This window comes from Alligator sinensis, unplaced genomic scaffold (genome assembly GCF_000455745.1).
Source record: "Alligator sinensis unplaced genomic scaffold, ASM45574v1 scaffold885_1, whole genome shotgun sequence".
In the NCBI taxonomy this organism is placed as follows: Eukaryota; Metazoa; Chordata; order Crocodylia; family Alligatoridae; genus Alligator; species Alligator sinensis.
The window spans coordinates 2,212,324-2,236,855 of record NW_005842056.1 but is presented as its reverse complement, the minus strand read 5'-3'; the positions used below and the strand labels follow the sequence as shown (position 1 = coordinate 2,236,855).

The 24,532-nt window shown below is 42.5% G+C and overlaps 2 protein-coding genes across 10 annotated transcripts in view; one reads left to right on the top strand and one right to left on the bottom strand.

Annotated features, from left to right (window-relative positions):
- Positions 1–11,769, top strand: part of WDR48 (WD repeat domain 48) — a 35,151-nt gene extending 23,382 nt beyond the window's left edge. For 3 of the 6 annotated variants that reach the window (XM_025203371.1, XM_006022960.2, XM_025203372.1), the window contains 5 exons: positions 3,338–3,443; positions 5,154–5,241; positions 6,247–6,323; positions 8,721–8,913; positions 9,782–11,250. In XM_025203371.1, the coding sequence (XP_025059156.1) occupies positions 3,338–3,443; positions 5,154–5,241; positions 6,247–6,323; positions 8,721–8,913; positions 9,782–9,877 (560 nt within the window). In that variant the 3' untranslated portion in view covers positions 9,878–11,250. Of the gene's footprint in view, positions 1–3,337; positions 3,444–5,153; positions 5,242–6,246; positions 6,324–8,720; positions 8,914–9,781; positions 11,251–11,685 lie in introns of those variants that run through there. The other 3 variants (XR_323749.2, XM_025203370.1, XM_006022961.2) reach the window with 3 other exon arrangements.
- Positions 11,770–18,690: 6,921 nt separating this feature from the next.
- GORASP1 (golgi reassembly stacking protein 1) overlaps positions 18,691–24,532 on the bottom strand; it is an 11,734-nt gene continuing 5,892 nt past the window's right edge. For all 4 annotated transcript variants that reach the window (XM_025203360.1, XM_025203359.1, XM_025203358.1 and 1 more), the window contains 5 exons: positions 23,763–23,893; positions 23,480–23,633; positions 22,765–22,909; positions 21,661–21,816; positions 18,691–20,784 (listed from right to left, as the gene is read on the bottom strand). In XM_025203360.1, the coding sequence (XP_025059145.1) occupies positions 20,501–20,784; positions 21,661–21,816; positions 22,765–22,909; positions 23,480–23,633; positions 23,763–23,893 (870 nt within the window). In that variant the 3' untranslated portion in view covers positions 18,691–20,500. The remainder of the gene's footprint in view (positions 20,785–21,660; positions 21,817–22,764; positions 22,910–23,479; positions 23,634–23,762; positions 23,894–24,532) is intronic.

Sequence of the window (24,532 nt, the reverse complement as noted above, 5' to 3'; positions counted from 1 at the left end):
GGCTAGATGATCTGTTCAGGTCCCTCCTGACCCTAGCTACTATGAAACTATGACCCATGCAGGCAAGTTGCTTGGCCAAGCAGCTGAGATGGGGCTGTGGGCCAGTGGGGAGTGGTGTCTGAGAGTGAGATGGGCAGGCAGGGCTGGGTGCATGGCCCTGGCCCACCCTGCATGAGGTCAGGGTCCTTGCAGCAGCCACTGTGGACCTGCCTGCCCCAGCCATGATGAGCGGCAGTGGACAGACATGAAGATCGAGGGGCTGGAGCTGCTGCCCAACCCTGTGGCTCAGGTGCAGAGGCAGCAGCAGCGGCTGGACAGAAGCTGCTGCTGGGCACTGGGGAAAAAGGGACCTGGCAGTGGGTGCAGCCACCTCCCCCCTCACCATTGCTGGGGCCATTCTTGCTGCGGTCCTCTGGAGCCCACACTGGTGCAGGCAGGAGCCACAGGGCAGCCTCAGTGCAGGGTCCAGGTGGCTGCAGGAAGAAGGGCCGTGGCAGTGGTGAGGGAGAAGTGACTGTGCCTGCCTCCAGGTCATGCTTTTCCCAGCACCTAGCAGCAGCTTTTGCTTGGCCGCTGAAGCCGAGCAGTGGCATGAAGTTGGGCAGCAGCTCCAGCCCCTCTTTGGAGTAGAAGGGTAGCCCAGAGGCCACGCTGGTGGCAGTGGGGACCCCAGCTGAGCTGCCCCTACTGAAGCTGCCACCTGCTGCCGACCTGGAGCAGCTGCTAATCCAAGGCTCCAGCCCCATGCCCATGCTAGCTCCCCACCTGCCCACAGCCCCATCCCACATAAAGAGTTTTGGCAAGCTGTTACAAGGTGGGGTGGGGGGAGATGCTGCTATGGCCTGCGGCAGCTCCACAAAACTTCCTGTGTGGCCTGTGGGCCCAAATAATTGCTCACCCCTGTGTTAGAAGCATATTGCATAAAGACGGATAGGCAAGATGGACTGACTTGATAGGAAGTTTAAAATCATGTAATTTGAACTTGGTGAGTAATTGGGAGAGGTACACAAAGTGACCTATTCAAGTCCACGTCAAGCCAGAATTGGTCAAGAGCTGCTGGTGGCTAAGTGGTCTTTGTAAAAAGAGTTGGTTTAAGTTCAGCTTCTCTAGCATCTGCCTTACAAAACTCTTAGCATGCTAAAGTTTTAGCATTTTTATCAGGAATAACAAAGAACATGTTTGTTCTAATACTTCCTCACTTAGTGTGATTTGGAAACAGGGTTATGGCACTTGGGCAGACTGTTTTGGGGAAGCTTGCTTTATTTCCTTTATTATACCTGTTCTGTGTATTAATGACTTAAGTTTTGGGATAGGAAATGTGAGGAATGGCAACTACCAGACTCTCAGAACTTTATGTCCCTGATGCTGTACTTCTTGCTCTTGGGCATAGTTCCTTGTCAGGAAGACTGCCTGGGTGAATGAGGATTGTAGGGGTTGGACTCTAAATTTTGCTTGAGAAGGGTTAAAAACTTTTTGAAGCAAATACTGAAGAGTATTAGGGAGGAAAAAAAAAATGTCTCAAAGGGGTTGTTGGGTTAGTGCTGTTGTTAGAGGTCATCAAGACCACTGTAGGCAGGCTGGATACCATTGTTACTATTTTAGTACGAAGTACTTTAATGCTATAATCTCAGGGGGAGAGAACCTAAATGAGAATAAGTACTGTAGTGTTTTCTGAAGTCACCATACTGGAAGTTGTGTGAGACAGCACTGATCTGGAAGCTGCAAACAGGAAGGGTGCAAGTCTGGCATCACATTTTACATAACTGAAAAATGGAGGGTTATGTGTTTGTGTCTACGTGATCTTATTCCAGCTTGCTGGAGTCTCTGGAGAACTGCTAGTTCAAAAGATGAGTCCTCCTCACTGCTTTTTTCTTAGTCTTAAGGCTAAGATGAAGCTGTTTTAATGTAGATACATTTAATGTTTGTTTGTTTGTTTGTTTGTTTGTTTGTTTGTTTGTTTGGGGGTTTTCTGTTTGGGTTTTTTTTCCAGGACTCCAGTAAGGTGGAATAGGATTTGGCCAAAGGTCTTTCCATACACACAATACCATACAAATGATATAACAGTTCCTGCAAACAACACTATCTGATAAACTCAGAGGAGTGTGTGAAATGCTTCCTTTTCTGAGTTAAGTCTTTAAGATTTTCAGTTACCAATTCAACACTCTGAGCATTCAGTTTTTTTCATTTTAAATGTTGAAGCAGCATTATAACCTTGCCTTATTTTCAGTAACTTTTTAAGCAGAATTTTGCAGTACCTCCAAAAATCCAGTTTATTGTTCTCATCCTCAGTTGTTTATCTGAATTACTAAAGAAATCTCTAAATCCATTTAAAAATCCTTTGTTCTAATTTCCAGAGTGCTTTAATTTCTTTTTGAGTGTGCAGTAGCCTGCTCTATACCTGTCTGGTCACAACACTTGACTTTGAACTCTGCTCCCCCATTTACTATGCCTTTCGAAAGTTTGGTGAATTTTTGCATTCAACATAATGTTCAAATTCAATAACTGGTTGATTATAGAAGCCACAAAGCAAACCTGGACTCTGTTCCACTTGGAGGGCATTGCGCCTTGACACTTGTGCATACTTGTTTGTCAGTGAATTTTACCAGGCATTTCAAAATGCCTTGCACGTGAATCATTTTGAATGTTGTGGTTTCCAGCAAATGAATAAATGATGGTGGCACTCCTATAATCCAGCACTCTGCATTTGACATGTCACTGGGATCCTTTTTCCCCTGTAGTTCACAAACATCAACCTGGTCAATAATGAATAGAATTTTATAATGCAGTGAATTTAAGATAAAACCAAACTCTGTCAGTGCCACTTGCTATTTGAGTAGTAAAATAAGGTGAGAGCGCAAAGAATAGGCTTGGTGTAGCATTGTATTTTCATATGAAAAGCCTTGACCTTCAAATAATTGCCATTATGGAATGATACGTTTACTTGGTCATTCCAAAGTGTGGATCGTTCAGTTATTTATCAAACACTTATTTATCTGTATTTCTCAAAAATGGGAGGAAAACTCCTAAAGCAGTGTTCAGCTCATGGCCTCATTTTGTTTATACATCAGACACTAAGTTCTGAAAGATGAATAAGAGTTTTTGATTCTTTCTTTTCCTCTTGACACGTTTGCTAAGAACTGGGACTTCTAGCTTTTAAGAAATCATCACTTATCCATTTCTTGTTTTGTGCATATGCCAAGTGTTTTAGCTAAGGTTTTTGTGGATTTTTCTTGAAATTTACCAGCTGCTGTGGGGAGAGACCCAATTTGCTTTATTCTGTACCTGGTTTTAAAACTAGGTATATAATCTTTATGTTGTGTGTGTTGTGTTTCTTTAGTGAATGGTGAGCAAGAGAATAGAGTACAGAAGGGAAACGGATACTTTCAGGTGCCACCACATACGCCAGTTATTTTTGGTGAAGCTGGAGGACGCACTTTGTTCAGGTACCAAAGTTTAAGAAGCTGTTGTATGGCTAAACAATCCACTTTGTGGTTTGAGTTGATTTGTAGCAGAGGTCTTAGGAAGACACTGCATTATGTATGGCTCAGAATGCACTTCTTGCCCATTACCCTTCCTGTAAACCAGTCAATAGCAACCTGAAGACTGTTTCATTCTACAGCTGTGTAATTCTTCCCTCTTAAGTTCTTCTAGCATTACTTAATTATGGGCAAATATTACGAGCTATAGGACTGCAATATTGAGCTGCAGGCATTAGCTTCTTTTTTTCCCCCATGCTTGCTGGTCTGTGTAATTGCTTAACACTCTCAGAAGCATATTAGCTGGTCTATCAGAACATTCTTATGCTTGGCAGATGGGAAGCACAGAAGCAGTCCTATGACCTTCCCTGTGCAACCCCGATCTGAATGGTAATCAGTACCTCTACATCTTTCCTGTTCTACTTTGATTTCATTAGTACTAGTCGAAGCCATCAGTGACATTTAACAGTGGAAAACAGATTCCCAGCATTGAGATGCTATAAAACATTCCTGTCCATGTCGTATCGGCACTGATAAAAGGAAAATTGATGTGATCGGCAATTGGCTTTTTTTGGCTGATGTGGCCAATTAATGTCACTGATTAAATGCTATGTGCACGCACACAGCTGTGGCATGAATGCATCCAGCATGGCAGTTTGGAGAGCAGCGTCTGGCTGGTAAGTCTGGTGGGGAGGGGGGGGCAGATCGAGGCCCCCATGGTGAGAGGGGGAGTGGGGTTGGGGAAGGAGCAGGTGCTGCCCAGCTGGGACAGGGCAGGGCAGGGCATGGGGCAGAGCTGCAATCGGATCATCCAGGGGGCACGAGGAGGGATGGGGATAGCCCCCTGGACAAGCCGCTCATGGCTCCATCTGGTGTCCCAGCATGCCCCGGCGTGGCAGCACCTGCCTCAGCCCTCCCTCACCATGGAGGCCTTGATCTGCTGCTCCCCCCACCTCTCCCCACACCCTATTCCCCCCAGCAGACTTATCAGCCGGTCGCTGCTCTCCAAGCTTCTGGCTGCATTATCAGCAATCAGATCACTATCAGCCAATATGGGCCGCTAATAATTGGCCATCGGTATCAACCCAAAAAATCCTTATCAGTGCACCCCTACTGGTAACCAACCTACTGGATTTTAAATGACTGATTTCTCAATACCCTGACCCACAACTATTATAGCACATCTGAAGTCTGGGAGCACTGTGACATTCAGTCCCAGTGTCACTTAAGTAAATTTGGTTACTTAATGTGAACTTCGCCACTGCGGCTTTTAACATATTGGACTTGTAAGCAAGGCCTGAACCTTTTGTTCCAATCTGTTGCTTGCCTGCATGTAAAGCAGCTGGTCTGTTTCCCCAGCCCTGCAGGACACTAATGCCAAGTCTTTTGTTCAAGGCATACTTTTATTCTTAGGCAAAACAAACAGTTCGTCTGTCCATCCTAAGCCTCTGCTGCCTAAGATTCCTTCCTTTCAGTCCCCCTGTTTGACTTTATTGGAGGGGACAGCTTCCTTCTCATCTCTTTTTATAGGAAATGTGACAACTTCTAAAGTGGGTCTGACCAGCAGGCAGGCTGCCCTGTTAGAGTGCTTTGTAACTATGTACTGTACAGTGATTTCCCCTCCCCCACCAATAATTTAATTGCATCATTCATGAAACTCATGTCTTTATGTCTTAGGTTATTATGTCGGGATTCAGGTGGTGAAACTGAATCTATGCTCCTTAATGAAACCGTGCCACAATGGGTAATTGACATCACCGTGGATGTAAGTATCACTGTGTATAGCACTCTTCTTTGATAGGGAATCTAGAAAGGAGTTTAACCAAACTCTCAAATCATGTGTTTAATATTTCCCCATAACTAGGCTAAAAGGGATGTTTGGGTTATTAACTTGAAATGCTTTACTCGTGCACATTACAGATCTCTAATACCTACTTTCCAGAAAGTACTGGACTTGTGTTAATTCTGTAAACCAGCAGGTATTGAGTATGTGAGCTAAACAGCTTTTTGAAAATGTTTTGGTCTTATATACCATTTGATAAAATTCCAAAAAAATAAGTTACACTCTCAATAATGCCATGTATGTTCTCAGCTCACCTGAGACCCCCTCCAAAATAAACCAACTCTAGTATACATTTATAATGTCCATTCCTCCATCATTCACAAGGAGTGTTGCTTGCTAACAAAAATGAAAGTACTAGAATCCAGCTGAAAAAAGATATTCTCAAGCTAGCAATATGCTGAATGCCCATCTTGGTCTGACTGGAGTGAACTAGTCAAGGCATGTCTGGAGATTTGATTCCATTCCTTAATAAGTCACTTTTTTTCTTTTTCTTTTTCTTTTTTTTAAGTGACTGATACCTAGGACTGATCCCTGGTATCCAGGCCCTCATTCTTAAAACTCTATCCATTTTTAAAGAAACAACATTTGGACTTTTGATATGTAACCTGTCCCCTTTTAAAGTACCGAAAATAGAGAGTGGGGAGAGAACTCTTTGTTGCTGCAACTTTTGGCACCACCATGCCTCTACTGGTATGCGCAGCAATATATATACAAGACTAGGCAAATATGTGTGTACATGACACAAATCTGGCATCCTTCAGATGTGTAAACAGTTTAAAGAAAAGTTGTCAGTTGTGTTAGAGAGACTTCACTTTATTTGGTTTGATAACCTATTAAATGAGAGCTGATGCTTTCCTGTTGGAAATAGCACTAATGAGGATCGTATCAGTTCACTAAATATAATACCTTATTCTCATTTCATTTTAGAAAAATATGCCTAAATTCAATAAGATCCCTTTCTACCTCCAACCTCATTCATCTTCAGGGGCAAAGACGTTGAAAAAGTAGGTATATAATTTTACTGTATTTCAGCGGTACTGAAAGTTCAATTGAAGGGCTCATAAAAAAAGTTTGCCAAGAAAAACAACAGAATCTTTATTCATCCAGAAGTCAAAATTGGACATTCTCTCTCTCTCTCTCTCTCTCTCTCATGATTTGAGAGAGTGAGAGTGTATGGTGTTGAGAGAATATCTGCCTACACAGGAGGTGCATCTACACATGTGCTTTACTGCAGTGTTGACTAGCTTCACAGTAAAGTGTCAGTTTACACATGTGCCGTACTGGGCACAGTGAACTAATTAACTCCACCATAAGATAGTACTCTCCTGGGCAGTACCACCTTCTGGTGGAGTACTCTACTGCACCAAAACACCTGTGTACATACTGACCGCAGGCGTGCATTGAGTGTGGTCAGCCCAACCAGCCAGGGGCTTGCTCTGTCCCAGCTTAAACTGCCGCTGTCCTGGCTGCACATGTGGATACTGCATCCAGGAGCAGTTTCCTTCGACTTGAACAGCCCCAGCGTTTATTGCCTCAAATTAATTTAATGTGTAGACGCACCCAGGATGATACGAAAATATTTGAAAGTTTAAGGTATTATGCTGTCAATTAATTTACCCAAATGCTGAACTTTGACTTGGGCTGAGACTTTTTTTGGCAGTGTAACTATTCCATTTTTACTGAGTTGTATAACCCTTTCAATTCCCATGTTCCAGGTAAGACTGGAACATGGGAATTGTCTTACTGGATTTGACCCACTGCTAATTAGGAATCCTGGTTCTAACAGTGGCCAGTACTAGAGATTTCAAATGAAGGTAGAAGAAGCCAAACAGCTGCCTGCATGGGAATCTGTCCCTCATGTCAGGTCTTATTCAGGGTCTCTAACAGGCTGGTAAAGCCTGATGATTTCACAACCAGAGTGCCACAACATGTTTTTCAAGCATGTTGCAGGATGTGTGGTCTCCCAGAAGTAGCTCAATCTCAGCTCACACCAGGGTCTCATGAAGCCACTCGCAGTGTGGAGAAGCTACCTGAGCCAGCCCAGCCTGGACCAGATGGCACTGGTGGCCCCCAGTGCCCATAGAGGGGTCCAGGGAGGACTAGCCAGTGGAGAATGAGCTGCAGCTGTTCACAGGGAAACAGCGTGGGGACAAGCAGGAGCTGTAGAATGGGTGGAGGGTGAGCACAGAGTCCCTGGTTTCCAGAGGCAGGCTGACACCAGGTGCAGAGCTGGAGTCATCTGCACTGGGGCACCAAAACACTCTTCTTTGCCTCTCCAGCTTAGCGCAAGTGTGTTCTCACTGGTCCCAGCTTCCCAAGTAGCCTCCAGTAGCCAGCCCCTGCATCCAATTTGTAGGAAATCTTGCTTCTTACAGAAAGTGTCTCCCTTCCTGAATTGCTTTTGTGCAAGACTCCTGCTGCCAAAATGAGAGGGGGGGCAGCTTCTCTGCTGATAAGGAAAGGAAGTTTCAATGCCTCCTCACAAGTGTGCTGCAGACCTTGGTCTCTGTTTGTAGTCAGACTGTGGTATCCATGTAATTATGGAACTCTGACCCTGAAGTGTCTTTACTTTCTGACTCTTTTTGTACCCATAACTTCTCAATAGCAATATTGCCTTAAAAGTAGTATTTCTTCTTTATTTCCCAGTTCTTAATTTAAAAAAACTTTTAGATATTTTTGAAGAGATCTAATCTGAAGTAAAGGGACTTCAGGAAAAAGTTTTAATGACCATTCATAAACATGTCACTTCTTTTTTTTTTTTTTTATAATGTTTTGAAATGAGGTGCTCCTAAAACTGAAAAAGTTATGGAGGGGTTCCTTGAGTCTAAAAAAGGTTGCGAATCGCTGGTATCATCTCTGAAGTATGAGATTCAATATTCTACCAAAAGTGTTGCTGCCATATAAGTTTGAATATTCTTGATACCTAGATACATGTCCAATCCCTCCTTGAGTCTTGCTAAATATTTGCTTCTGTGACTGCCTCTGGACAGTCTTATTTCATTTGCTTTTTAATGTCCTGCCATCTTAATTTCATTGAATGTCGCTGCTTATATATCACTTATCATCCAATGTATTTTTATCCTGTCATCTTAGCTGTCTCTTCATTGAACTGAAATGGTTGGAATTGTTTGAGTTCTTTATCTGAGATTTTGATCTGATCATTCCCATCGCTTTTAACTCCTTTAATTTTACCATATCCTTTACCAGATGGTGTAACTGATACTCTACAGAACTACAGATGGTCTCGTACCATAGATTGAAATAAGATCTTTATATTAGAATGCTTTTATTTTACATTGCAAATGAGGATATATGCTTTAGCAAACTTTGTTGTATGCTGTGAAGGTAAGAGTTGAAAAGACTTAAATCAGTTGTTTTGCATTTTTGATTACTTTGCACAGAGACAGATTATCAGCTAGTGACATGCTACAGGTCAGAAAAGTAATGGAACATGTTTATGAGAAAATCATAAATCTGGATAATGAATCTCAGACGACAAGCTCCTCCAATAATGAAAAAGCTGGAGAACAAGAAAAAGAGGAGGACATTGCTGTGTTAGCGGAAGAGAAAATTGAACTCTTGTGCCAGGACCAGGTAAGTCCACTGAAGGTCCATGTGCATGTGACAGGCATAGATAATGGTTAATAGCAAATCAATTCTGAAGCTCCAGGCAGGGATCTTAAAAGTATCTTGTAGATGATCTGTTTTAAACTGTCTTTGAAACTTAATTTCCTCCTATGATCTCATGGGACTCTACAGGTTTATCTTTTGTGTGTAAAACAGTTGGATAGAACACATGGCTAAGCATCTGTATACTGGGATTTTGGTTGCTGGCCTGTAATTTTTTGCAGGGAGTGGGGGAGAATACTGCAAATGCTTGCTCAGACTAGCTGAACATGAACCAAATTGTAGCCATCTTGATGCTTTGCTACTTCTGAAACTGGTTCCATCTTTCTTTCATTTGTGACTTAGTCCTGATGTTATCCTGGTACGTGATAGACTGGTAAACCAGCTAGTACTGAGTAGTTACCTGTAATACAAACTTTTTAGAGGTGCCTGAGGCAGAATGACCAAAGGGCATTGTGAATGTGACAGGCCAGGTTTGAGATGCAGGGCTGAGGAGGAACAGCTTGTATACTGCCTGTCTGCTCTTCTTATTCTAGCAAATGCTGCCATTTGAGCTTTAAAAATTGCCCTAAGGGTCATCTAAAAAACTGTAATACAACACAAGCTCTGTGCAGAGGGATTGGGCCCACAGACTGGACCCAGCCTGTGAACTGACCTGACACCACTCATCCAGTCTGCAGGGCCATAATGTTGGGTATTGCTGACCTGTCATTCTTACACGCACATCCATGCATCTCTTTTAGGTGTAAAAGTGAAGTGTGTCCTTTTTTTTTTTTTTATACAGGGAAAAAGTGTGTCCCGGGTATTAAAAGCTATAAAAATTCTCACCTTTTAGGTTTTGGATCCAAACATGGACCTTCGAACTGTAAAGCATTTCATATGGAAGAGTGGTGGAGATCTGACACTTCATTACCGCCAGAAATCAACGTGAAAGAAGTGATGGACCCAAATGGTTATTCATTTACTTGACCTTACTGTACTGGTTCCAAGAGTAGTACTATAGAAGCCCACTGAACCCCTAAGGTAGATGAGACTTCTAATGACTCAGTATGGACAGAAAGTATACATTTAATTGAAGTGACTAATAGAGCTGTAATATAGAGGAAAAAAATCTATATGATTTTAAACTAAAGTCTGTCCTAATCAAGGCCTGGTGAGAGAGTTGGGAAGTCCCTGAGTGGTTCATGTTATGTAAAGTGTACAGAGAACAGATGATGATCCAGTGCAGACTTTTGCTTCCCCTTTTTTTTCTTTTGTTTCTTCCAGAACATTATTTTCATTTGCTCACGCTTAATATGAAACACCGTTTTGGCCATATTAGTCACTGTGTTCACAACGTAATTCAAAACTGCATGCACTGTATTTTTTGAGTACATTCCATTCATCTGGTATCTATATTGATTTTTTTCATAGGTTATTCATAAAAAAATTACCATGTAGAAGAATAAGAATAAAATTATTACACACTTGAAAAGAAGCAGCCCATTTCATTGCAAGTGAAGGCTTAACGTGAGACTTGTTTACTATGGCGGATCAAACATGTTGTAGAGAGAGAGAGAGACATGCAGAGTAAGAACACTAGACAAATATTGTAGCAGGATGAGTCCAGTGATGCTGTGCATCATAATACAATAAACTTGTTTTGCAACAACATAAGATTTTTTTTTTTTTTTTTTTTAAAAGACAATATGTAACTATTTCCTGCACTGTGTCCAAACTGTTCTGAAGACAAGCTTGTTGGAATTCCCAGTACCTGTGTTCTAAACTTGACATGTTAAAACTGCAGATCATTCTGAAAAATTGAATTTTTGTTACTATCAGACTATAGATACTTCACAGCAAACTTCATATCCATGATATAAAAGTACTTGTATTCTTTTTTCCAATGTTTTATATGCTGTTTTTGTTATAGCTGTATGCAGATCTTCTTTTCACTGTTGTTACTAAAAAGTTAAGGCTTTCATGAACTCATAGTGGTCTTGTAAAAAGTTTAACTTATTGGGGAGTGGGGAGAATTTCAACTTGTGGCAAGAAAATTTGGGGCTGTCCCTCCAAAAAATAAAACTTTGTAGCCAGAGAAAATTAATAATCCTCACACAGAAATTGTGTACAATAACTCTTGTCTGAAACAGAAGCACAAGTGCCTTCAAAGGGCAGTCTATGATTCTTTTTTTTTTCCCTGGAGATGTGCTCTTGCCCTTCCTGTATTTTTGCTATCAGGAGCTAGGTTAGAGCATTAAGAAAGTCCCAGGTTCATTACATTACTGGGATCCAATTAAAAATAAAAGATTGTTTTCATCAACACATTTTCTTTGAAAAATACTCGAGTCATTACCTTTTGCATGCTTAATCTAACTGGACAGGCTCACTGTTCACATGAGAAGGTATGTTTCAGAATGAAGCTTAGCATGTCTTTTTTTTCCCTTTAAAGTCCATTTGAATTTTTAAACCCCATTCCTGTGTATACTCAGTTTGACACAACTGTGTTATTACTGCACATTTTTAGTGATATTTGTGAATTAAATGGTTAAACAGAGCTGTAATTTTATTGAGAAGTTGTCCAGAATTGTATTTATTATTAGCAGGGGTCTAAGCTTTGTTCTTATAGACATTGATTCTTTCTGGTTGTCTTGCTGTTCCTTTGTAAACATTGTAACTGCCCCCAGCTTTTGTCTGAAGTCCGCCAAGGTTGTAACTTTTTTTTTTTCTTTCTTTCTTCCAACCATCCCAATAATGCAGTTTCAGGAAAGATTGACAGAAGAGTCTGCAATGCCAAAAGGGTAAATGATCTGTGTTTCACAGTTGTATAGAATAAAGGCTTTAGTTAAAATATTTAAAAGTGGTTGCTCTTTTTGCTTCACTTCTCTAAGCAGGCAGTTGAGTTACTCACATCCCTACATCATTTGAGAAGCATTTCTGAAAGTTGCTTGATAGGTTCCTAGCAGTTCAAATAATTGCTGTGCATTAGGAAAACATGCACACTAATTTATGCACACTTTTTTTAAGGCAGACTTTAACATGGTTAAATGACTCTGTAGAGGGAAAAATGTTTGTTCTTCCTCACAGAAAGACATCTCAGCTTGTGGCTCAGCCTGGTTCTCTGGACCTAGGAGAAGAGCTGTGCTTTTCCAAAGAGGTCCCCCACTCTGTCTTCCAGCTATCCCTTTCCCTTGAGCATCTGTACAGTGGTGGGAGGTTTATAGAAGTGAAACTGGGCTTGGAGTTTTCTGTTGTGTATGTTGTGGAAGCCTATAAGAAGTTCACTTTGTAATATAGACTGGTACAGGATGGGATAGGGGTCTGAAGTGGTATAGCTTTGTAACTGAACAGTTTATACCCCTCACATTTTAATGAAAGTAGTTTGTTGGACAAATAATTCACGCTAATTTGTTTGTTGGCACCCATGTGTTTACAAACCTGTGTGGTGGTGGCGGTGTTTTTATTTCTTGTCCCAGAAGTTCCCAAACATGGCTTTTGTGCTATACTGATGAGTTGTAGATCTGGCATGTCCTAATATTCCGCTCATGAATTTCACTTAAACATTTAGGGCATTTATACACATACTTTTTTCCTGCAACATGCCAGAGAATCCACTGTTTTGGAGCAGACTCGATTAATCGGCATGCGAGCTGAGGTGAACTGTGCTGTGCCACATGTTGTATAAACGGCGAAATGCGTGTCAGCACACAGAAAATGGTGGCAGTGTCCAGGGGCGATGCATAGGCCCCCGCCCCCCCCGTGATGTCTGTGGGAGCTCCTCCGCTTACTGCTGCTGCACTGCCACTGCCACTCTGCTCCCCTGCCCACCGGGGGCACACGCTTCACTATTCATGGCAGTGTGCTTTTGAACTAAAGTTCCTCTGAGCTGTTTTAGTTCAAAAGCGCATCCCCACCATTTTCTCAGTGCTGACACTCATGTCACCACTTTTATACAACTGCATGTGGCTCAGTGCCAGGTGCCTGCACGTGTAAAAATGCCTTTGAATTCTCCTTTCTATTTAAATTATTGCTTTGTGTTGAGTGCTTTCCCAGAAGGAATCTGTTACTGGAAGTCAAGTAACTGTTTTTTTGATATGTTGGCCATCTACTCCACTCTTAATACAGGTGCACTCAAGCTCCTCATCTTCATGGCCATCTCATCTCTCTTTGGGTCACACCAGTGCCATTACCGCTTCTCTGTCAAGGGTGTAAAGGGTGGAGTGAAGCCAGTTGCCTCTTGTTCTATATTAGCAACCCAGAAGTTAACACGCCTTGCAATAGCAGGGAAGGAGGTTGGAGCATGGACAGTGCATCTCAAAGAACCACAGTTTACTGTAGGAAATAATTTATTTTCAATAATTGTCCATATGTATTCCACTCAGTGATTCATGGGCACTAACTTGTGGAGAAGTTTGGTCATCTGGCTACCTGCATGACTTTGAGAGAGTATTCAGCTTGGATGCCTCTGCACAGGAACAACATAGTCATAGATTGTAAGGGGGTGGTAGGGACCTCTAGAAGATCATCGGGTCCAGCCCCCTTGCACTAGGCAGGAAAGACACCTGGGGTCAGGTGATTCCAGCAAAGTAACTGTCCAGTCTCCTTTTGATTTCCAGGGTAGGTGATTGCACCACTTCTGGAGGGAGTTTATTCCACGGTCTGGGCACCCTAACTGTAAAGAAGTTTTTCCTAGTTTTAAGCCTGAATCAGTCATCCAGTAGTTTGTGGCCATTACTCCTGGTTTTCCCCAAGGGTGCCCGAAGAACAGTTGTTCGCCAAGCCCTTGATGTAGTCCCCTGATGTAGCAGTAAGCTGGTACCAGGTCCCCACTCAGTCTTCTCTCTCAGGCTGAAGAGGCCCAAGTCCCTCAGCCTTTCCTTGTATGGCTCATCTCTGGGTGGCCCTTCTCTGGACTCCCTCAAGCTTTTCCACGTCCCTGTTGAAGTGTGGTGCCCAGAACTAGATGCAGTACTCCAGCTGTGGTCTCACCAGTACCAAGCAGAATGGAAGAATCACTTCCTTGTTTTGCTTGAGATGCATCGGTTGATGCATGCCGGAGCATTGTTTGCCCTGCTTGGCTACAGCATTGCACTGACTGCTCATACTATCATCTATTATTACCCCTAGGTCCCTTTCAGTTGTGACACTAGTCAGATGCTTAGGCCGATGTCCTATGCACTTCCAAGTTGACAACATCTCCAAGAAGTCACAAATGCTGCTTATACTCTAGACAAATAAGTTTTGACTTGCCTTGCAAGGATCTAAACTAAATAGTTGCTAACATACCAATTTTAAAAGTTTGGAGGGGGGATATAATTCAGTCTGGGTGAGACCCTGACTATTTTCACTATACAAAAGTAAAAGAAAATGCCCCAAATGCATCAAAAATATTGGGTGGTGTCACCTAATAATACAAGAAAGAAAATGGGTAAGTGGATCATCTGGTTCAGACAAGCTGGATCACTTTAGGGAAGAGTGGAATTTGGACAAGTACTAAGAGTAATGATTTTTTGGAAGACAGTGTGTGTGAGGGGCCTCAGAGCAGGTACGTAACTTTTATCTTTATCTGCATTCAGACTGATTGGGATTGCCACTAAAAAGGCTGTCTTTCTTGAAAGATGGTATAGCAATTTTGAAGGCTCCCACAAAATCTAATTCATATAAGGATGTAAGTGGAGAGGAGGCCAGAGTGGAGGAAATGCATAAAATTGGTTTTTTAATGTGCAAGTATGAGCCTGGAAAGGGATGAGCTGGTATTGTGGCTGGAGGCATTACGATAGAGCGCCATCAACTGCAAAGACCTTGCACAAAACTGCAATACTACCTTAGATTATTAGCGGTCTTGAGGATCTTTCAGGAGATGGTGAGCTAGGTCTAGGAATGGCTGTTGAGGTCTAACTGGGTACAATCCTAATGGCATCCAGTATGGTCAAGGTGGAGAGCTGCGAGAGAGGCATTCAATCCCCTTAAACCACCTCATTTACTCCTGTTTTCAGATCTTCCCTGCTAATGAAAACACACTCAGGATCTGCCAGTATGTATGAGTCAGTGAGATCTTGAGTGTGCAGAAGTACTGGCTACTGCATCCTGAAGTTGATGTAGAGTACTCAAGTGGTGAAGCAGTTTGAATTCAGGGCTGAGGATGTGTAGAGTTCTGTGCTCTGAACATACTGGCACAGATGGTGGGTACAATACAATGGAAACCAGCAGGACTGGGACAGATACTGCCACCCAGAACATTAGTACTGAGAGTCCCAAAGTTGCCACCAGGAGCTGTCTTGACAATACCACAGCTCCCAAATGGATGCTGCTCGAAGCTGCTCTTTAACTAATGCCATAGATTAAAGACTCGTGCGTTTCAGGGGACAGTTCATCACACCTTAAGTAATACCCCAGCTATATATTCAAGCAATTAATAACACAGTAAAATCAACAACCCACGAAGTGGGTATTGGAAATCATGTACAACAGCTTTGTGGCTCGTTCCTGTTGCACCTTTAACTGAATGTGTGGCTGCTTCCAGCCTCAGGAGCACATGGAGGCCTTCAAGACTTCAATACCCTCCCAAGGCTGGCAGTGCTGATTGATTGACCTACATTCCCAGTCACAGGGGCACACCTGAGCCAAGGCTTCTGACACGCTCCTGTAGCTGGAAGGACCAACTGGCTGACTGGTGCCCCATGCCATGAGAGCACTGGGCCCTAGCTTGCTACTTGCTAGTGTAGGGGGAGCCTAGGATGGTTCTTTCAAGCATTGTGTTCTCAGGCAATCTCAGTCTGTGTGTAACAGAGATGTTGAATGAGGGATTACCTGCTCCCGGAAGGGAAGTGAGCCAGGGCTGCCTGTGTATTTGCCTTGCTGAGTGTTTGTTTGGTGGCAGTGCGTGTTGGGCATGTGCTCTGGACAGCTGGAAGTGCTGCCAGCTGAGTGATTGCTGCCTGTGGCTAATAAAAGCCCTAAGAAGGGGGCAGAGCCAGGCCCAGGAAGATATAAAAAGAGACTCCCCAACCAGGGGCAGCAAATGGTAGTATGCAAGTCAGTTTGCTGCCCCTCTCTTTAGGACCAAGGAGCAAGAAACAGGCCAGCTGACAGGGGAGTCTGCTAGGGATGGTCTGCTTGGAAAGAGGGGCAGGAAGAGAGGGGCAGCAGATTAAGAGACCAAGAGAAATGGCTGGAGGATGTAAAATTCCAGAGCTACTGCCACTGCCAACTCTTCCTCTGCTTGTACCAGGCAGGACCACTCATGATGGAGGCTTGCACCCAGGTCCTGGTTTGGCACTATGGAGATGGCAGCTTGCAGGTTCCTTCCAGTGAAAGCTAGGTGGAGGAGTGCCTGGCATGTATGTGAACAGTGCCTCCTAGTGGTGTCCCTCAGGGAACAGGCAAAAGAGCTACAGAAGGAGGTAGTGAGACTCAGAAGCCACCAGAGGCAGTCCTAGAGAAAGAAGATGAAGGCTCCCAGGGAAGTGGAAGCTGAAAGCTTGTGTCCTCTGGCAGCAAGCAGAAATCTTCATCTCCACCTGCAGCAGTTCATCTGGAAAATAGAAAATAGAGATGCAGCCCTAGCAACTAAGGGTGAAGAACACATTCCATTGGTGAAGGATGACAGGACAGGCCAAACCAGGCCAGGCCTCCCCAAGGTGGGAAGGATCTAGACCACAGCCACCAAGAAGTGACAGGCGCTGGTGGTTGGAGACTCCCTTCTGTGGGAAACAGTGGGATCCAGAAGGGGAGCAGCACTGGCTGGGGACCAGGCTTAATCCGAAAACCTAGTGTGTACAAACACTGATGCAAAGCTCCAAAATAAACAAGCTTAAATTTTATAAACCTATTTAATTTAATGAGAATTAAGCCCTGTGGTGTGTACAGGCAGTAAGGACCATTTTAATGTACTATATTTTCTTGTGTACAACATGCCCAGGAGAGCTGGTTTTATTTTTTAAAGAAGCCTTCCTAAGGGTACAGGAATGAGCCATCCCAATGTGCAAGAAGATTAGTAAGTATGGCCGAAGACCAGCTTAGCTTAGTAGGGAACTCTTTGGTGAGCTAAAACACAAAAAGGAAGCTTACAAGAAGAGGAAATTTGGGCAAACAACTAGGGAGTATAAGGGTATTGCTCAGGCATGCAGGGATGAAAACAGGAAGGCCAAAGCACAATTGAAGTTGCAGGTAGCATGAGATATGAAGGGTAACAAGAAGGGTTTCTACAAGTATGTCAGCAATAAGAAGATCAGGGAAAGTGTGGGTCCTTTACTGGATGGCAGTGGTACTAATCAATGGCTCAACCAACTGGAGGACCTAGACAAATTGGCAGTTTGCACTAAAAAAAAAAAAACAACACGACATTCAACAAGGACAAGTGCAGAGTCCTGCACTTAGGACAGAACAATCCCATGAACCAGTACAGGCTGGGAAGTGACTGGATAAGCTGCAGCTTTGCAGAAATGACCTGTGGGTTACAGGAGACAATAACCTGGATGAGCTAACAGTGTGCCCTTGTTGCTGAGAAGACTAACAGCATAATGGGCTGCATTAGTAGGAGTGTTGCCAGCAGATCAAGTGAAGTGATTTTTCCCTTCTATTTGACCACTGCAGAAAGGATATAGATAAATTGGAGAGCTTAGTGGAGGGCAGTGACAATGGTTAGGGGGCCGGGGCACATGATTGTATGAGTAGGGACCTACTGAAATTGCTATCAGAAAATTGTGCAGAAACTGCAAAAGAAGTGCGGACTCTGTACTTCTGGCAGGCTTAATTGAAAAACAAACAAATAAACCCCCCCAAATTCCCCAAACTTACTGGCAAGCACGGAAGCCCTGCAGTCTTTGACCACGATGGGGGCAGAGAATTTAGGAATTTAACAGCAGCCTTCAGCTACCTGCAGGGTGGTTCTAAAGCAGATGAAGCGGCACTGTTCTCATTGCGGGCAGATGACAGAACGAGGAGCAATAGTCTCAAGTTGCAGCAGGGAAAGTTTAAGTTAGATATTGGGGAAAAAACTCACTAAGGGTAGTAAAATGCTAGAACAGGTTTCCCAGAGAGGTGGTGGAATCTCCATCCTTGGAGATTTAAGACCTGACTAGACAAACCTTGGCTGGGATGGTCCTGCTCAGAGCTGGACTAGATGACCTTGTGATCATCTAGTCCTTCAACACTCACTTTCTAGGATTCCTGTTGTTGCTTTCTGCTAGAAATTTGGGTTCAAGCATCAGTTTGACATCTCCTTGGTTCTTACTGATTCCCAGAAATTGTGGATAAACTGTAACCACATATCCTTAACTAGCTGATATAATGAATGTCCCATGCTAGAGTAAATAAACATGATGATAACCATACCTAGTTTACATTTAATCAGTTTTATGTTGTCTACTGAAGCTCTGGCATCTTAAAATCATGACGAGAGGAGTTTTACTGTTACAGCAATCATCCAAGGCTTCCTACCTTAAGATCTAATTCTAGTGCAAGGCTTTATATGCTTTCCCCAGCGTAGAGAATGATTTATTACTGAGTTATTTGCAATTTTAGATTAGCACTGACATTCCCCACTCTGGAATTTCTAAAGTGCTGCTTGCAGCTACAGCTAGAGTGACAAATATCTAATTAGGATAGCTTAAGTCCTTAATGCTCCTTAAAAATTGAGCTGCTTTTATATTCAAGTTTTGAATAAGACTATCCTTACCTTAATCCTCATTTACCTGAAGAAGGAAAGTTTTGAGCATGCTCTGAAAACAGTAAAATGGAACATGGACATGCTTGACCAGTAGCTTATGTTACAGGACTTTTATTTTTATCAATGTTAAGCATCACATATGTAAATTCACATCTAGAAAAAATAGTTTTTTGCTACTGTTTTGAGAAGCAATTTAAGGATTATATAATGAAGTTATAGATAGATTGAAAATATTTCAAAAGCAGAATGCCCTGTACTTAGTACTTGCAATACACCTTGCTGTATGAGCAGGGTGGCTGAAATCCTTTCACGCTCAGATACTTGTACTGGTGCTGTGCTTCCTAGGTTTTATAAGAATTTAAAGAAGCTTCAGGAAATTCCTTATGCAATGAGAACTTCCACCAGTTGAAAGTGTTAAGCCCTTGTATTATGACTTCACCTACAACCAGAACCACGCAGAGCTATCCAAGACAGGCAGACCCCCAGTCATCTTAAGTGTTGATATCAATCTGTCAAATGAAACCAATCCTCCTCTGGAGATTGTTAGATAAGTAATGCTGGGTCTCAGTAAAGTACCCCATAATGGAAAAAACATGTCTCTTGCCATGCACAGTGCTTCAAGTAGGCTGCATTTTCAATTTTACGTGTACAAAACTAGACCCAATTTTCTTTATTTTTATAACAGTGACTACAGTGGTAGCATCTGTGATCAATGCCTATACAAAAAGAGAATTGGGTCCATTATGTTTAAAAATTCCCAGAAAGATGGTGCCTGAGCTATGACATTGCCTGAACAATAGTAACCAAGTTACAAGTGTAAAGCAAACATTTACAGATACAAAAGGCATAGACTTATAGAAACAAGAAGTCCTCAACTTATAAAAGCAGTGCAGACTGTTACACAGAAGGTTCATTCCAGTGTCTTTACCCCACTGCTTTGTACGAAAAATAGTTAGGAGCTGGGAAAAACAGAAGAGATGAATAAAGTTACATATCCACTGACTGCTTCAAAGTCTATTTGAATATCAATTTTCTATTTAAAATGATCCCATAATCAATTCCATATGCATCTTAGAGCTACTGCTTTTATCAAACTGAAATCAACTTCAATGTCTAACATGCACCAGGACATTCCCTTTGCAACTTCATTAAAATGGTCTTTGCAAGACAGCACCACGTCTTACAGTGAAATGAATGCCCGATTACAACCGCTTACAGTTTTAACTTAAGCCATTCCCTTCATTTCCTGCAAAAACAATGTTGTGACAGCCAAGAAGCCCATCCCCACATATCCCCAAGAGGCAGGTGCAAGGAACTTTCATCAAGTTCCCAAACAAGCTAAGTAAAATTGTATTAATTTTTCCTCACACAAGTCATAGATAAAAATCTGTAATGATAGTCTAAAAATAGGAGAGATGCTTTTGGAAGGAACAGGCCTGAATTGTAAAAGTTATTTTTCAGCAAGTCAAAATATTGAGAAGCATTTTCTCCAATGCTATAAAAGATACTAGGAAAAATGGTAATTAAAAGTTGTTTCAAGCAAAGGCAACTACAGTATTTTACTTATTAGAAAGAACAAATTAAAAGCAAACATAAACCTCATATGTACTGACAGTGGAAAAAATGCAAGTCTTCCTATCACTGGCAGATTATTTCATTTTCTGATTTGCATTTGAATAATATTTAAATGAAGTTAAATCTATTGCATACTGCTGAGAAGCAAGAACAATAGGACAAGTACTGTCTGGGGGGGAAGGCGGCTGTATGCTTTCCCAGTATATTTTTACAGCACTGCTTAGTCTAACAAAGTAGAACAGCTGCAATTATCAAGGGATAAAACAGCAAATGTTTGGAGGTGTAGTAGGACAGCATGTGGCAGACTGATGGCAGAAGGAGGCATCCTTTCTAGTGCTCATCTTGTGTCACTGCTTCTTTGGGTTCCTGTGCCTGTTCGTTGCTCTCAGGGTCCAGTTGGTTAGGGGCTGATGGACTGTCAGCGCTGTCCGAAAGCAAATCTGTTTCTTCAGCACTAGAATTTGTTCTTAGTGTTGCTGTTGAAGTAATGTCATTAGGAAGAACAAAGGATGGTAATGGAGAAACTGAAGGCATCAAATGGTCCATCTCAGACTGTGGAACTGCACCAGCAAGACTGGTGGCTAACTCTTCAGGGACTGACATTTTGACATGTTCTGAGAAAAGAAAAGAATTCCTAAATCAAAAAAAAAATGCATCAAACAGGCAGACTAGGAAGCAGCAATGCAAACTCACACTCGCACCTTAACCGAGTGGTGTGTGTGGCCCTGGGCCTGTGACTGGTGCAAGATGTGGCCCCTGCCTGCACTGAGGTTGGACACCCCTGACTTAAGCAAAGTTCTGCCCCCTCTTTCAGAAATTAAAGACTCTCGTTCACTGATTTCAAGGCCGCCACCCATTAGACAAATGAACCAACTGCTCAGTTCTGAAATTCAGAACTGGGGTAATCTTAAAATCCTGAAATACACATTTTAGGATGGTTTGTATTTCTGATGTTTCAGTCTCTTTGAAAGAGGGGAAAAATTGTTTTCAAGCTAAAATCATGGTCTTTTCTTTTTTGAAAGGGAGTCAAAAGAATGAAAGTCTTTATGAAAGAAAAAATAGATACAACGTGTTAAAAGAATACAGTTTCACTACAGTCTGTTTTTCAACTACTTGGAATCTACTACAAAAGTCTCATTGCAATAAAAATTTACAAGATCTAAATATTAAATTTTTGCACGTTGACACCCAGACATTTTAAATATGAATCCTCACTTTTAGGAAACCCTAAATATAAGGTTTCCCAATACAAAACCCACACACTTACAACCCACACTTCCTCATCAGATTTGGAAGCCTTTGGCTAATCAACCTGCTCATTTTATTTCCCCTCCTTTGGTTTTAGTTGCATTTCTTGTAAGGTTTTGCAGTTGAGAGCGTCTCCCCAAAATAAATAAATTGTACATGTTCTCAAGAAGCATAACCCTGAAAGGGTCTCCTGCATGGAACCAACTGAACTACACAGTCTGACCATTGTTATACACGCTTACCAAAATAAGTAGCCGTTCCACTATTCATTAGCAACCTTTCATTTTCTGACAAAGAGTCTTCTGCTGACAAGTTGAAGGGAACAGATGGAGATGTATTTGGCATTTTCGTTAAGTCTGTAAATTCGGGAAATGAAATTCCGGACATATCTAGAAAACCTAAACAAGTAAGAACAAGGTAGGATTTAGCTTTAAACTCAGCTATAAGTATTTTTCTGGGTATAAAATTTCATATCTGGACTCCTAGTCAGTGAAATTTTCCCTTCGAAAAGGCACAAGCTAAAGTTGCTGGAACACCAAAGGTTTCCTCCTCCTGCCTCTATGCCATACCCAAATAAATACCCCAGCTACTCACTCCCACCCCATGTGCACTAAATCCCCATGTGCACTAAATCCCCCAAAAAGTCAAGCAGTCATTTTTATAGAAGCCATAAGCAGGTGCAAGACTATACTATGGGACACTAAGGCAGCTGCATGACCTTGTTTCCAGGAGTGGAGCATGATGAATTGGGCCACATGGGCAGTGCACATTTCACAGCAGAATTTCTGGTTGCAGCACAAAGATGGTGTCCCAAAAAAGCATTCATGCAAAGTACCCTTCTTCAATTCGTAAGGGCCTGAGCCAAAGCCAGTAAAACAATTCCCATTGATTACAGTGAACTTTGGGTCCAGCTGATAATCAAACATGTGAATGTCACAATTCTGCAAGCTGGTCCAGTAAAAATCCTTGCCCTTCTATCTGGAGAGCTGTTGGACAAGCTTTCAGGCATCAGACCTTAGACCTGAAGAAGGGCACTTGATGCCTGGAAGGCTGTCCAACAGCCCTCCGAACTATAGAGTTGTACCAATAAAAGATATCACTAAAAATCCTTGCCTCATCTCTCTCTCTCTCTCTCTCTCTCTCCCCCAGACCATCAGGCCCCCCCCGCCACTCCAATCCTACTACAACTCTGTAGCTCATTACCTTTGGTTCCCTTGATTTTTAAAGAAAAAAAATATACAAGATCAAACTTCTTCTATATTTAAATAATGGTGGATTGGAGTTCAGGGAGAAGTGAGGATTAAGGAGGTATATATTCAACGTAGGCATTAATACAAAGATCCTACCTGGATCCATAACTCTTTGGACAGGAGGAGGAGGAGAAAGGGAGCTTTCCCTTGAAAAACCACTCATTTCTTCATCTGTAGATGGCTCCAAGTTCATAATATTTTCAAAGTTGTCATTTTGTGTGTTAGGTGCTAACAGCGGAGCCTAAACACAACAGGGGGAAAACATAACGCATCTTTTTCATGCCATCTTATAGACCCATAAGTAAACGCTCTGCCCCCTGTTCTCAAATATAAAAGTTATAGGGTTGTCGGCTTGAGATCCCCTCCCCACAAGCTGCATCTCTTTAGATCCAATTGCACCCATATGGCTACTATAGAATCAGTATCAAACAGTTAAAACAGGCTAAAATATACCATGCATGAAACACTGCTTAGGGACCCCAGACTTATACAAGAATGGTCTTCAAAGTTTAGATTCACGTGCAGCACTTAACCCAAATTAGATAGGATAAAGACACACAAATCTTGCTGAATCTAGGGCATAGAAGAATTATAACCACGTCCTCAATTATAAATGAAGGAGTACTTGTAGTAGTCACCCAGACATTTGGGGGTTCATCCCTCCTTCACGGACCCTCCCCTCTCTCATAGCCTCACACCTCGGACTCAACTTTCACTCAGCTCATTTCCATACTAGCTAGCCTGTTATACATTCATAAATGCCCAGAAATAACTTCACAGTGCACTCTAAAGAGATACATAAACTTCTTACCTCCATGTAGCCATTGGTGGAAGGTACAGATGGTACAGGAGCTCCATCTTCTGAGGGCAAGGGTGAAGGTGGTGTGCTTTCTTGCTTTTTCTTTGGCAGAGCAGGTTGCGTTGGAATTCTGTGCAGATAGCCATATCCAATGCCACATCCTAAACTACATGAGAAGAGCAGAGTAAAAGAACCTGCAGAGATTAAATGTGCACTTTTGCTACAGCTGATTAGACAAATGGTTTCAGTTAGGAATTGAGATGGAATTTATTTACAAAACACAACTTATCAGTACCTTCCTTCTCCACCCCAGGCTCCATTGGGCGTTACAACTACCTCTCGACAGGAATCTGTTTCAGTATTGTAGACCATCAGCTTCAGTGGCTTCCCTTCATGGGATTCAATTAGGGAGAAAAAATCTTCTGACTGATAAGACACAAAATACACTTAGTTAACTGTCACAACATTTTATCACCAACTCCGCACTTCAAAGAGCAGTTATTAAAGGGAAAGACCAAACTCACTACTTCCTATTCATTTCTCCCTTTAAGAAGTCACAGGTATCTGATCTCAAAGGCAACTAGATTCATAATCTAATACACGGGTGCTAAACCTCTGGCCCACAGGCCAAATGCGGCCTATGAAGCCTTGGAATCTGGCCTTGCATGGCTCCCCACAGATCAGGCAATTTGGCAGTGAGGGAATAGTGATAGCTTATACTAGGACATGCCCCCTCCCCCTGTGCAACTGGTTCAGGGACAGGCCGCCCCGCCCCCCCTCAGCTGAATCAGGGGCATGGGTGTTAGGGGTGTGCAAAGCAGGCCATATTTGATTCAGATTCAGTCTGATTCAGGGGGGACAGTGATTTGGATCACTGTCCCGATTTGATTCGGCCGAATCCGAAAATTCAATTCAGAATATTGGAGATTCAGCCATAGAGACAGCTTTAGGTGTTTTTTCTACATACTTCGAGGTACCAGGCGTGGCTGATGAATGCCAAGATGGTGGGGCGCAGGGAACTCCCTCCACACCCCCCTGGCTCAGCAAATTGGGGGGGGGGGGGGG